Source organism: Erythrolamprus reginae, chromosome 12, assembly GCF_031021105.1.
Source record: "Erythrolamprus reginae isolate rEryReg1 chromosome 12, rEryReg1.hap1, whole genome shotgun sequence".
Taxonomy (NCBI): domain Eukaryota; kingdom Metazoa; phylum Chordata; class Lepidosauria; order Squamata; family Dipsadidae; genus Erythrolamprus; species Erythrolamprus reginae.
Genome location: NC_091961.1, coordinates 18,178,106 through 18,192,579, shown reverse-complemented (window position 1 = coordinate 18,192,579; position 14,474 = coordinate 18,178,106). Strand labels below are relative to the sequence as shown.

General features: G+C 42.3%; 1 protein-coding gene across 1 annotated transcript; it reads left to right on the top strand.

The window, feature by feature from the left end:
• The first annotated feature begins 1,978 nt into the window (after positions 1–1,978).
• Positions 1,979–13,428, top strand: LOC139174878 (caspase-3-like). Its single transcript, XM_070765552.1, has 4 exons — positions 1,979–2,235; positions 7,394–7,566; positions 8,946–9,075; positions 11,791–13,428. Exons 1-4 carry the CDS (start codon positions 2,046–2,048, stop codon positions 12,030–12,032), a joined length of 735 nt encoding a protein of 244 aa, XP_070621653.1. The 5' UTR covers positions 1,979–2,045; the 3' UTR covers positions 12,033–13,428.
• The last annotated feature ends 1,046 nt before the right edge of the window (positions 13,429–14,474 follow it).

Here is a 14,474-nt window from a genome sequence, read left to right as displayed (position 1 = left end):
ATATATTTACAAAATTATAGAGTCCTCGGAGAGGGATGGCATACAAATCTAATTAATAATAAATTATAATAAATAAATAAAGTCTTTCCAGACATCTGGAAACCAGCCCTCAAATGTATCCCAGCCATAGAAACCAGACTCAGAACACACATTGTAAAACAATCAAGCAGCCTGCAAGTTCCAACTACTCAGGATATCAAACCTAATCTACAACCATTAACTAATCAGCATACCTCAGCTACATCAACGACCCCAATTGTTACCCCACTGACTCACCAGGAAGTTTCTACACAGCAGGCAATTGCTGAGCCATCAAACCACACCCAGCCACCAGTATTTATAGAAGGAAGGCAGCTCAGGTCTCGCAGTGTTCGCCTTAGAACAAGGACAGAAAAACCAGCATGAAGATGACGAGTGAGACCTCGTCGAAACTTCGCCAGAAATTTCCAAATCCTACACGGGAAGAAACCTGAATATACCAAGACCGTCATACCTGTACCTGTGAAAATCTACGAAAACATATATATATATACATGTATGTATATAGGTATATATATGCACAGAGCTGAAAGGATTGGATACTGTAGCCTAGAGGTTAATTCTCTGCCTTACAAGGCCAAGGTTGCAAGTTCAAGTCCAAGTGAGGGTATGGCTAGCTGATGAGGCCAAAATAAGGCTGAAATAGATCTATCCTTGTCTCCCTTAATTTTCAAATTCAGCAAAAACATGTGACATATATATGTGTGTGTGTGTGTATGTATATATATATATATATATATATATATATATATATATATATATATATATGTCACATGTTTTTGCTGAATTTGAAAATTAAGGGAGACTAGGGTAGATGTATTTCAGCCTTATTTTGGCCTCATCAGCTAGCCATACTCTCGCTGGGTATGCATACCTCAGTTACATCACCAATCCCAGGTGTTACCCCACTGACTCACCAGGAAGTTTCAACACAGCATGCAGCTGCTGAGCCATCAAACCATACCCACCCACCCACCAATATTTATGGAGGGAAGGCAGCTGAGGTCTCGCTGTGTTCGCCCTAGAACAAGGACAGAAGCACCAGCCTGAAGATGACGAGTGGGATGTCGCCAGAAATCTCTAAATCCTACATGGAAAGAAACCCGAATATGCCAAGACTGTCATATAAGAAGGAACGAAGGAACTTTGGAAATTGCTGGTGGTTTTGATCCCTTGGATCCGTCTGCAGCCAGATATCTTCCAATTCATTTGGAAGATTATCTGCTTGTTCAACAGGGGCACTAGCTAGAGATCAGGAGGTCTTCTGCCAGGAAACAGTGGAGGGTTGTGCTTCATTCTGTTGTTTCTCTGATTAGTTCTCGCCCTGATAGCTTTATGCTACATCTGAGTCCAATCCATCAACATTTGTCAAGGCTTGATTTTAAATCTATATTGGGAGGGGGCTCACAGAGTGAGTGTAATCTGCCTAAAACTGGGCCGTTAAGGTACATGGATGTTTTGCAACAGTGAGGAGCATAATGAAATGCTCACAATTTGGCTTGCAAATTGAATTTTGCAGAGGCCCCTCTGCTGACAATCCAGTGACTGAGATCAAATATCCTGCAAGGCCAAATCACTGATGCTGTTACCTAGTTGGATAATTAAAAGTCTATAAGAAAACTTCAGAGAGCACCAAGGACTGCTCAGAGAAGAGAGAAAAATGCATCTTAATCAGTATTTTATCTTAAATGGTTTAAAACTTATTTTTGGATATTTGTTTCATTAACTGCAGTGGACTTTCCACATTGAAATGCAATCTGTTTCAATGTATTACTGAATAAGCAAAACTCAAAAACTGCTTTGTGACGCATTTCACATATAAACTGCATGCCTGAGAACCACCAATGTTTGTAATGGCATTTGTCTAATCAAGCAGGATATGGATTTTCATTCACAGCTCCACACCCTGAATGTTGAATCATTAGAGTCCAGAAGGGCACACATAAGCCTTTATCTATGCACACATCCAATCTTTTAAACAGTCCACTATCGGGAGATACCTCAGCATGGCTTGCCCCAAAAGGAACCGAGCTGTGATCATTGTCAATTATCACTTTCTTCAAGAAGGACTTAGTCCAAGACCAGGGGCCAAAAGGGAAGCAGCCAAGCTTTTTAAAGCACTTTCCAAGTGCAATTATGATGTGAAATTGTTTCTGGATTTGACAGCTGAAGAAATAGCAGAAGTGTATGAGAAAGGTATGTTTCGGACTTGAAGGCAACTAAGATGCTCAAAAAGGTTTGCCTGAAAGTCTTCCACGGAAGTGTTGAAAGGTTGGGAGAGCCTCCAAAATTTTGTTCTACTGTTCATCAGAAAAGTCTGACATGCAGGGAAGAGAAGGGTGGGGAGGACTTAGACCAGAGGTCTTCAAACTTGGCAACTTTAAGACCTTCTGGACTTCAACTCCCAGAATTCTCCATAACTGGCTGGATAATTCTGAGAGTTGAAGTCCCCAATTCTTAAAGTTACCATGTTTGGGGATCCCTTTCTTACACTAAATGGACAGCATGATTATACAGTTAGGCTGTATATAATCCCGCTGATTATTATAGGATAGGAAAATATATGATTTTTTTTGTCATCTTTACTGGGTCTTTGCTGATGATGATGAGAGGCAAGTTTATAGAAAATGGCTTGAGGTATGGAAAGAAGTGAGGTCTGGTTGTATGCTAAGAGAGAGCGATAAGCTGTTAATACTTTTTCATATGTATCGTACTGTATGTATGTATGCAGTGGTTTTTGAATTACCTTTATACATTTAAATACCTATGGGGATTCTCAATCATCCAGTCATGGTTGTCCCAAAGGTGCTTCTTCAAGAGGCAACCAGAGTTTCTTCGTTTTTCATTGAAAACGTTTCGCTTCTCATCCAAGACGTTTCAGTCAGAACTGAAGAAGCCTCTTTGATGAGAAGTGAAACATCTTCAGGGAAAAACTAAGAAATTTTAGTTGTCTCTTGAAAAAGTACTTTTGGGACTTGATCTGTTGAGAGAGAGAAATATCTGATGTGCAGGGGCATTCAGGAAGTTGGGGGGTTGGATTTTATGCTTTTGCCCAACCTCTGGGTTTTTAAATCCATTTTATAGATGCCCCCTGACTCTAGAGAGCAAGCGTGAGAGCTGTATGGGCATCTGAGGATGTAACATTTAGCCAAACATTAAGAGAGAGAGAGAGATAGTTGGAAGAGAGCCTTGGAAGATACCCATTGTTGCTGAGCAGCCATGGGTTTAGGCAGTGCTTCTCAAATAATGGGGCGCACACACACTCCCGGGTAATGCAAAGCGATGCCAGGGGGTGCATGTGACCCCAGGGAATATGTGTGGTCCCTCTTGACCGATTCCCCCGGATAGGGAGTGTTTTCCTAGTTGCACACTCTTCCGAGCCCGGAAGGGAAGGAGGGCAGGCAGGACCGGGTGGCTGCATGGGTTCTTCTTGTTCTTGGTGGGTGCAGAGTTGGAAGAGACCTTGGAAGTCTTCTCTGCTCAAACATGTTTCTGTTGGAGAGTAGGTCATTATGAGCAATTGTCAGACAATAAAAAGGTGAAGAGCATTCAAACAATCCGTTTCCATTTCTCATCTGATATCTTGTTTAAAAAGTCTCTGTATTTTTAAAAAAAACACACCAAAAAGGAAGTATTTTTTCTCTCTCATGCTTCCTGTTAAGATGTAACAGGAATAGATAAGAATACGATACGAAACCTAACTTTCACTTCAAAGATAGTTCTACTCTACATCCGAAAACTATTCTAATCTGAACACTATAGATTTAAATTGGAGTTTCTGGTTCTTGTTTACTCAGTATTCTTTGAGCACATTGCATATGTTCTGGAGCAGGGGTCTCCAACCTTGGCCATTCTGGGAGTTCTGGGAGTTGATGTCCACAAGTCTTAAAGTGGCCAAAATTGGAGACTCCTGTCCTGGAGGACGTCCTCCAGCAAGAGCTCCGGTGGAATTCAGTTGGCCAGCTGTGGTTCCCTGTTGCTTTACAGATACATATGGATGGATGTGGAAATGGGAATTTGATTTATGGGAATTAGGCTGACAGACTGGAGCAGTATTTCTCAGCCTCAGCCACTTTAAGATGGGTGGACTTCAACCCCCAGAATCCCCTAGTTGGCATGTAGATGGGAAATTCTGGAAGCTGAAGTCCACCTATTTTAAAAGTTACTGGGGTTGAGAAATGCTGAACTGGAGAGATGACCTTCAGAGAACTCAACAGTTTTCTAGAAACATCATCAGAAGAGCCTGCCTAGCTTCTGAACTTAAAACAGGTTATACTACGGAAATATGTTTGCAGACTTGCAATGGTTTTGTGGCTGGGATTCTGTGGGATGCAGATCAACAAAGAGCACAGGAGATCAAATGTAACAGATTCAGGATATATTCTTGAAAATCCAGGATTTGATTAGGCTCCACATTGGAACTGCTAACTAAATTTCCCATTTACTAACATTGCATTGAAGCATAAACGTAGTGGGGGCTAACTTTTTTTTGGCCAAAAAACCTCACACCAGGTCTGTTTCAGTCGTATACAACCTGGACCAAAAAGATTTTTTTAGGTACTTAAATTTGGTCTTTTTGAAAACCTTTCTCACTGAGAAACTAGTTTGAACATTTCTGAACATAATTATATGAAAATTGAACCGAAAAAATGCTTATATTTTTAGTTTTCTCTGGAAAGACACCCCCCCCCCCCCCCATGATTTTGAGCATTTTGTGTCAGTTTATTTTTTTTTTTAGGCTCCAAATCTCCAAACAATTTCCCCCCAAAAGTTTTGATATACTAAATTGAACATTCCTGATCATAAGAAAAATAGAAATGAACTGAAAAAAATGATGCTTATTTGTTTTTTTTGCTCACAAAAGGACCACCCCCCCTTGGCCTTGCTGTGTGCCATTATTTTCACTTTTTATATAGATGTGGCTAGAAATATTGGGAATATCCTTTTGAAAAGCAAGCACATGATAGCCAGACAACTAATTTTATGAAAAAAATCCATTTTACTAAAAACAAGTATGTAATTTTGAAATTAACAGCATAATTTGTATATAAATTGAAATAGTTGAACACAGCGGGGGGGGGACTTTTATGTGCAAAATAAACAAATAAGTACAGTATTAATGTTTTCAGTTCAATTTTCATTTCATTATGTGCAGAAATGTTCAAACTGGTAATTCAATGCCAAAGTTATTGAAAATATTTGGAATTAGGGGCCTAGCAAAATTTATAAAGTGACATGCTTGAAAAAATGGGGGGCGGCCCTTTTATGAGCAAAATAAACAAATAAGCATCATTTTTTTCAGTTCAATTTTCATATCATTATGTTCATAAATGTTCAAACTAGTAATCCCACACCAGATTTAGTAAAATTGTACATTATTTGCAGGCAAAACTATCTATAAATTGAATTTTTTTTCACAAAACCCGGGGGGGGGGGAGCTTTTATGAGCAAAATTAAAATATAAGCTTTGTGTTTTTTTTTCATTTCAATTTTCATTTCATTGTGTGCAGAAATGTTCAAACTAGTTTCCAAGTGAAAAAAGTTTCAAAAAGACCAAATATAAGTACCTAAAATGAACAATTTTCGGTCCAGGTCAAATAGACCCAGGAACAGTACAAGTATATAGTAACTTTTGACAGAACAACTGCAGTGATTCACTTAATAAATGTGGCAAGAGAAGTGGTAAAATAGGGAAAAACTCACTTAACAAATTTCTCACTTAGCAACATAAAGTTTGGGCTCAATTGTGGTCATATAATGAAGACTCCATGTATACCCACTTATAGAAACTTGGGGCAATCTATATAGCTTTCCCTCCTCCAGTTTTACCCCACAATAGCCATGTGTCATAGGTTGGGTTGAGAATGATTGGCCTCAAATCCCCCAGGGATTTTCTATGGCTGAGACTAAACCTGAACCTTAGACCAGAGGTCACCAACCTTGGCAACTTTCAACTCTCAAAATTCTGGAAGTTGAAGTCCTCCAAGCTTAAAGTTGCCAAGGTTGGAGACCCCTGCCTTAGACCAGCGTTTCTCAACCGGTGTGCCGCGGCACACTAGTGTGCCGAGAGACACGGTCAGGTGTGCTGCGAAGCTAGGACCTAGAGAAGCTCCAGCTGGGCGGGGCGCTGCCAGTGCCGGACCGCCGTATCCGGCGTTCTCCTGCTGGGCCCCAAAGAAGGAAGGCGGGAAAAAGGAGGCAGGGGCGGGGAGGTGCGGCAGTAGGAGTAAAGGGAGCCGCGGCCGCCCCTGCCTCCCCACGGTGCCTCCGGCCAAACGCTCCCCTGGCTTCTCCGCCCTGCCCCATTGCCCGCCCGATCCGCCCACTCTCCTCCGCCGCCGCCTTCTGCCTTGGGGCGCGATCCGCCCCCTCTCCTTCGCCGCCGCCTCCTGCCTTGGGGCGAGCAATCCGGGAGTCCGGGACTGTGTGGCTTTGCGCCATGAAGAGAAAACGGCCGACTTTTCCCTGCTGCCGTTTTCTCTTCATGGCGCAAAGCCACACAGTCCCGGACTCCCGGATCGCTCGCTTCTCCGGTCAGCAAAGCCATCTGCCCAGGAAAGCGCCGCGCATTGAAAAAGTGCGATGCTTTTCTGGGCAACCGGCTTGCTGGCCAGAGAAGCGAGCGATCCGGGAGTCCGGGACTGTGTGGCTTTGCGCCATGAAGAGAAAACGGCAGCAGGGAAAAGTCGGCCGGGCTAACGGGAGGCGGCACGTGGCCGGGCGCTGGGGAGGTCTGGGAGGGTGAGGGGCTCCGGCTCTCTCTCTCTCTTTCTTTTTCTCTCTGTTGCCGGTGTAGTGAACGAGAGAGAAAGAGAGAGAAACAAAAAGGAGGGGAGAGAGAATGAGAGAGAAAGAAAGCAAGAGAAAGAGGGAAAGAAAGCGAGAGAGAGAGAGAAAGAGAGGGGGGAAGGAGGGAGAGGGAAAGACATAGAGGGAGGGAAGGAGGGAGAGAGAAAGAGAGCAAAAAAGAGAGAAAGACAGAGGGATGGAGAGAGAGAAAGAAGGGAAGGAAGGAAGAGAGAGAAAGAGGGAGGGAGAAATAGAGTGAAATGGAGGAAGAGATTTTTTTTGTCCAAACTTTTCTTTAGCCCCCCCGTCCCCCCGCTCAGTGTTCCCCAGAATTTTGAAAATATGAATAATGTGCCGCGGCTCAAAAAAGGTTGGGAAACACTGCCTTAGACAATACTCCCCCATTGTACTTTTGATGCTCACTAGGAGTATGCTTCAAAATGGATTACGTATATTTTGATATATTTGATTGAGACACAAACTCTGCATTTGAATCATGAGACACTTAAAAAAAAACACCATCTCACCTTAGTATCTACCCTTTCCTTAAATTGTGTCTTTGCAGAAAGCCAGGCAGAACATGGGAAATGTTTTGTGAGCATCATCTCAAGCCACGGAGAAGAAGGTAGCATAATGGATTGCCAAGGACAAGCATTAAAGCTAACTCACATTTATAACATCTTATCTCCTGAAAGATGTCCACATTTGGCAGGAAAGCCTAAAATCTTCTTCATACAGGTATGAAATGTGAGGTTCTGGGTCCAAACAGAAGCAGTGGAGAATGGGAAATTCAACCAGTCTTTTGTAACCTACGGGACAGGGGTCTCCAACCTTGGCAAAACCTTGCAATAATTTCAAGACCACTATGAAATCTTAGAACATCGTCTTCCTTTTACACGTCTCTTGTTTGCATGTATTTGAGATTAATAGGGAAATAACTTCAATGAGATTAAACAGATACTACAAAACTTTGACTTCATGACCCCAGGCTGTCATTTTCAGAATCCAAAGGTAGAATTTCCAAGTTATGCAACCAAAAGCTGGCAACCTTCCCTACATGTAAATGAGTTCTGCGTTTGCGAACAGGGTTTTCCCTCCGCAATATGTACAGTATCAATAGAAATAAACCCGCTTAAAAAAACAAATGACTCGTTTAGTAAATAATGTTTTTGATACTGGCGTGACTCTGAGGTCAAAGGATAAAGAAAAGGTATTTCTAATTCTTCCTAGGCAGCATCACAAAAACAACTGCTCTGCGGTTGCTTTATTGCATTTCCTGTATACCTGTAGAGCAGGCATGCATTTCAGACTTTGGTTCAGTCATGCTGATATTTTTTCCATAGGCAAATATGAGTTGTGCAAATCTAGAAGAATCCATTTGTTGTTGCCTGGGCAAGCCCCTAATTCCCCAGTCCTCCAGTTAATGCTATTTCATTCATTCCTTCAGTTTAGCCCATTTAGATGAAAATGGCAAAGGAGTCACCTCTCACTCATAGTCTAGACCAGTGATGGTGAAGCTTTTTTTGCTCAGGTGCCCACATCCATAATGCAATGCCCTCCCGCCCCCCCCGCCCCCCCACATGCACGCAGACCTCGCTGAAGCCTCCAGACCTCCAGTAGGGCTGTCTTTTGCCCTCCCAAGGCTTCAGGAAAACCTCTTGAACCTGTGGATGGTGAAAACGAGCTCAATGGGCCTATAAATGAACTTCTGGTTGGGCCATTTTTCATCCTCCTTAGACATCAGGTCCTGAAACTTGGGGAAGGCAAAAAATGGCCCAATGGGCCTACTGGAAATTAAAAAATGAGCTTCCGGTAGGTCTGTTGGGTCCATTTTTCACCAACCACAGACTCCAGTGGCCTGAGAAGAGCGAAAATGGCCTCCCGCACTCTCCGGAAATCAGCACATGCGCGCTAGAGCTTTCAGAGGGCAATACCTCATGTGTCCTAAGATATGCCTTCACATGCCACCTGTCGTATGCATGTCATAGGTTCACCATCATGGGTCTATATAAAATAAGTCACAAGACAATCTGAAGTTGACTCCCCAGGGTGTGGATCGAGGAAATAGCTGTGTACAAAGGCTATTTAGCAGCTGTTGCCTTCTGTGTGTTTTTCAGGCATGCCGTGGAAATAGGTTTGATGATGGCATCTACATAGAAACAGACAGTAGTGCACCAGAGGAAGATTGTTTCTCACATTACCTGTCTATTCCTGAAAATACTGCTGTCATGTTTTCTTGCAGCCCAGGTATGTCAATCTAATCACCTAAACCTAGTCTAGGTCAGGTTTGCCGCAAAGGTCATCAGATATAAATAAAATATCTGCACAAGATAAAAACAAAATAAATGCACAGGATTGGGTAGAATTACTCATTTGGGGGGTTGTGAAACAAATAAATAAATAGCCAGAGAACAGTTGGTTTGCGAATCTTAAGGGCACTCGGCCAAGAGAAACATAATTACAGGTGGATGCCAGTCCATCACAACCTATACTCTAATGCAGGGGTCCCCAAACTTTTTACACAGGGGGCCAATTCACTGTCCCTCAGACTGTTGGAGGGCCGGACTATAAAAGAAACTTATGAACAAATCCCTATGCACACTGCACAAATCTTATTTAAAGTAAAAAACAAAATGGGAACAAACACAATATTTAAAATAAAGAAGTAATTAAATAATTAAGTAATAAAGTAATTTATACTTCTTTATTAGCAAGTAAATTTAAACTTAAATCAACAAACTCCCTCCATTTCTCCTTCCTTCCTTCCCTCCTTCCTCTCCATTTCTCTCTTCTCTCTTTTCTTCCTTCTCTCTCATTTGTTTCATTTTCCTCTCCCTCGTTTTCTCTCCATCATTTTCTTATTTTTCTCTTTTCTCTCTCTCACTCTTTCCATCTATCCCCTTTCTCTCTTCCTCTCTATTTCTCCCTTTCTCTCTCTTTCTTTCTCTCACTCATTCTCTTTCTCTCTCCCTCTTTGTATCTCTCCCTCTTTCTCTTTCTCTCTCTCCCTCTCTCGCTATCTTGCTCCTATCCTCCCCGCCCCTTGCCTCTGTACCGCCTCCTCGCTCAGCAGCAGACAGGAGTTGACAGGAGATTCGGGAGCTTATAATATCTATTGATAAAATCTCGTGGGCTGCCGCGGGCGGATAAATTGCCTCAGCGGGCCGCATCCGGCCCCTGGGCCGTAGTTTGGGGTCCGCTGCTCTAATATAACTATGGTGTCTTATCACTCAATCTGCAATCAGGGAGGGCAGAAAGTAGCAAAAATGCATGCAACAGCTTGAACAGATACCCATGAAGAGGTGGACAGTGAAAATCTGGAATTTCAGAAGCAACCCGTTCATTTCCAGATGTTTCCCTGTATAGGGCTGATCTTGTCATGATTAATGAACCAAGGAAGAATCAACTAGGATATGCTAAGAACATTTCCCAGTTGTTCTTTGCATAGCAGGGTTGTATCTTTGGAAGCGGCCAATCTGTTACTTGATTTTCAGGTTTCCAGTGAACCGCTGCAATCTTTCCATTGCAAATAGAACAACACTTATGATTTAGAGCAGTTTATGATTTCACTCAGCCACTGGGATACAAAGCTTGTCCATGCCATTCTTACTTTGACTTAACAATGATTTGATGGCTCTTTCAGTCATGAGCAAAAACTACATGATATAAACCCAACAGGCCTATGTAATTCTGGCCACAGAGAAAGTCCCTATTTGCATGGCAATTACCATATTTTTCAGAGTGTAAGATGCACCTTAGTTTTGGGGGAGGAAAATAGGGAAGAAAATCTACCTACCAGGTGTTCATCTGACTAGTGTCCTTAGTCTTCAGCTTCAGCACATTATTTTATCCCCTGGTTAAAAAGGCTGAAAAAGCCTTTTTCAGAAGGAGTAGGAATGAAAACAAGCCTGCAAAGACTTAGGGGTGGAAAAATCCTTCTTCGGGGGGAGTAGAAAGCCAGGAAGATCGTTAGCACCTGATTAGGGCTGGGAATTAAAGCTTCAAAAAAAGCTACATTAGAAGTATAAGCAACCCAATTTTCTGCCTCTTTTGGGGTGGAAAAAGATGTGTATTATACTTTGAAAAATATGGTAGTTTCCCATGTAATTTATTTATTTATTTATTATTTAGATTTGTATGCCGCCCCTCTCCGAAGACTCGGGGTGGCTCACAACAAGATAGAACAAATCATAAATAATCCAAATAACATTAAAATATTTAAAGATTTAAAAGAACCCCATATACTAACTAACAGACACACACACAAGCATACCATGTATAAATTGAACATGCCCGGGGGAGGTGTTTCAATTCCCCCCATGCCTGACGGCAAAGGTGGGTTTTAAGGAGTTTACGGAAGGCAGGAAGAGTAGGGGCAGTTCTAATCTCTGGGGGGAGTTGGTTCCAGAGAGTCGGTGCCGCCACAGAGAAGGCTCTTCCCCTGGGGCCCGGCAAACGACATTGTTTAGTTGACGGGACCCGGAGAAGGCCCACTCTGTGTACATGTAATGTACATTCAGCAGTGGGTCACGACCCGGAATGCTAAATTGCCCTCAATGCTGCAGCTCGTAAGTTCTTGCGAGACCAGTGCGATTTTGCTGCTGCACCTGGGGAGGAAGCAAATCGCACACGGAGCCGCAGGTGTGCCCGTGTTTTGGCAAGATTTTGCTTCCGCGCATACTGAAACACAGGCACACCTGCGGCTCCCTGTGCGATTTTGCTTCTTCCACGAGTGGTCACGCAAGAACCTACGAGCCGCGGCATCGAGGGCAATTTAGCATTCCGGCTTGTAGCTGACCACTGTGTACACTTTATCCTTTCTTGGATTTTGAGATATTGCAACATACTGGCAAGAGATATGTGTCCAGATTTTACTAGACTTCTCTAACATGTTTACTTGGTGTAGAAAAGTCCTGTGGGACTTCTGGCATCTCCTTATCTTTCTCTTTCTCTTTTGCTCAGGCTATGTTTCCTTCAGCAATCAGTGGGAATCCATGCTTCTCAAAGCATTACTGGAAGTGCTAGAAGGAGAGGAAAGAAAACTGAAAGTCACCAAACTCATGACTTGGATTAACTCGAAGGTGGCTTTTCTTTGTGAAGCAAGAGGAGCTCAATATAAGGGCAAAAAGGAGATGCCCTGCTTTGTCACAAACATGATAGAGGAGGTTTACCCTTTCAAAGAAGACAGGGGATGCTCAGATTAACCAGATCACAATACGACTCAATTGTCGGTTCATATTGCAGTTTGATTTTTCACTTGCTGTTTTTTGATCCAGCCAATTGTAATTTATTCAATCAGTTACAGAACCCATGACTTATTGTTGTCTGAACGTGGCCATTCATACCAAGCTATGAGAAACAGGATGGGAATACTTTAAAAAACATGATTGAAGAAATACTCTCTTTTACAGGAAATGAAAGTATGAGTCATAATAGCTGCATGGATATTATGCAATACTTTGCTTTGGAAGGGAAAAAGTGGTGTGGTAAACAGTTCCTTAAAGCTATGGCTTTTTTTTTTGACAGTATCTGGGACAATGCTAGAAAAAAGGTGGGTTGGTTGAAATTGTCCACAGATGCTGTGTTCTCTCATGCATTTCCCCTTTTGGATCCAATGCTTTCACCAATGCTTGTTTGCAACAAATGGAACAGCATGTGTCCTTGTTGCCCACTGTCTGACTAAAGCAGGGATCTCCAATCTTTATTTATTTATTCTTGAAATAAATTAAGTAAAATAGCAGATTGTGAAAATCAACAAGGGGGCTGTATAACATCTCTCACTAAGATACAGATAGTGTCAAGATACATTTAATAATTGCTCAAAAAGTTACAACCAACTTTAAGAAAGCTACTTATGACCCATCCTCTAAGTTATGCGAAGAGGGGCGGCATACAAATCTAAATAATAAATAAATAAATAAATATGACTGTTGCCCCTCCGTGGTCACATTATCACACTTCTGACGAGTTGCAGCATTCCAGTCATGAATGCAATTTACAATGTTTTTATGGGCTCCAGCAAAAAGAACTGTGCTATTTAGGGGAATGGATTCAATTAAACCCAATTCACTTTAGGACCACAGTGACTTGTTTTATGACCATTGTTTAAAAATGGACATGAAATTGAATCCAGTTGTGGTCCTTGACAATGACAATGATTTACAAGCAAAATTCTAGGCCTCCTTGGGTCCTGAGTTGAGGACTACTTTTGCATGGGGGATTGCTACGTAGCCCTTGAAATTCAAGGTCAGGCCATAATCTATCTTTGGAAGATGGAGAGATGGGGCTGCACAGCTGCTTAATGTACTTTCTCTGCATGCTGCTAAAGTTGCTTTGCAACTGGGCAGCCTTAGAAACCAAATGAATGGATGGAATGTTTTGTTTTCTTTTTAAAAAGACAATGGCACTTTATTAGCAATATGCAACAGATGCGTAAAGAAGTTAGACACAATCCTAAAGAATCAGGGGTGTAACAAAAACAGAGTAAATTGCTAACATCATATGGCATGAATGGCATCAGGAAACAATATTTCCCTTTTATCTTGTTATTTGCTCTGCTTACTGAGTCAGGCAAGAAAATAAAATAGGTTTTGAATAACATAACCTGTGCTAAATCCTTTTCCTTCACTGCATTTACGGTACGTCCATGTCTGGTTTCACCTTTCATCTACATCACGTGGACCCTGTTTTTCTTCTTCCATAGGTAGAAGGCTGATGACTTTCCTATTAAAAGGGAATGCCCCAAAAAGTTACAATCTTTTTTGATGGATGGGTGCCAAAAGTAGGTCTAAGGTTGTGGATTCTTCACTAGGAGCATTACATATATCAAACCAGGGTACCTCCCTCAGGCCTTCACACCCCATGACTTCCATGAACCCCCATTTCAGCCAGATAGCAATTTTCCACTGATAGTCACAGGGAGAACGTGGAATTCAATGGGAAGATTATGCTTTGGAGAAAAGGTAGCAGTTAACAGTCCTGGAATAGTCCAAGATTCAAGTCTCTGAACAGCCAAGCAACCTCTTGTAAGAGTTTGAGCTGGCTTTCTTTCAAGAACCCTGTTCTGAATATATACAGTCAAACAGAAAGAGAGGCCTTCCTTACCTACAAGATTGAAAAGAGGGAAGAGTTGTTGAATGCCATCCTGAACATCTTGCTAGGATAGGATTATTGTAATATAAAGCCCTTCATGGCATCGGACCAGAATATCTCCAGGACTGTCTTCTGCTGCACGAATCCCAGCAATGGGTCCCGTCGACTAAACAATGTCATCTGGCGGGTCCTAGGGGAAGAGCCTTCTCTGTGGCGGCCCCGACTCTCTGGAACCAGCTCCCCCCGGAGATTAGAACTGCCCCCACCCTCCTTGCCTTCCGTAAACTCCTTAAAACTCACCTCTTCCGTCAGGCATGGGGGAATTGAGGCATTCCCCCCTCCCACGGGTCTATGCAATTTATGTATGGTATGTCTGTGTGTAAGTCTGGTTTAATAATGGGGTTTTTTTTAATGTATTTTAAATTTATTAGATTTGTTGTAAATTGTTCTATTGTATGTTGTGAGCCACCCCGAGTCTACGGAGAGGGACGGCATACAAATCAAATCAAATCAAATCAAAGAATGAATGAATGAATGAATGAATGAATGTATAC

Coding starts and splice junctions, on each gene's coding strand:
- LOC139174878 (XM_070765552.1), top strand. CDS start 2,046: ATGGCTTGCCCCAAAAGGAACCGAGCTGTGATCATTGTCAATTATCAC. Junction 7,567..8,945: donor CTAAAATCTTCTTCATACAG/GTATGAAATGTG, acceptor TGTGTTTTTCAG/GCATGCCGTGGAAATAGGTT. Junction 9,076..11,790: donor CATGTTTTCTTGCAGCCCAG/GTATGTCAATCT, acceptor TCTTTTGCTCAG/GCTATGTTTCCTTCAGCAAT.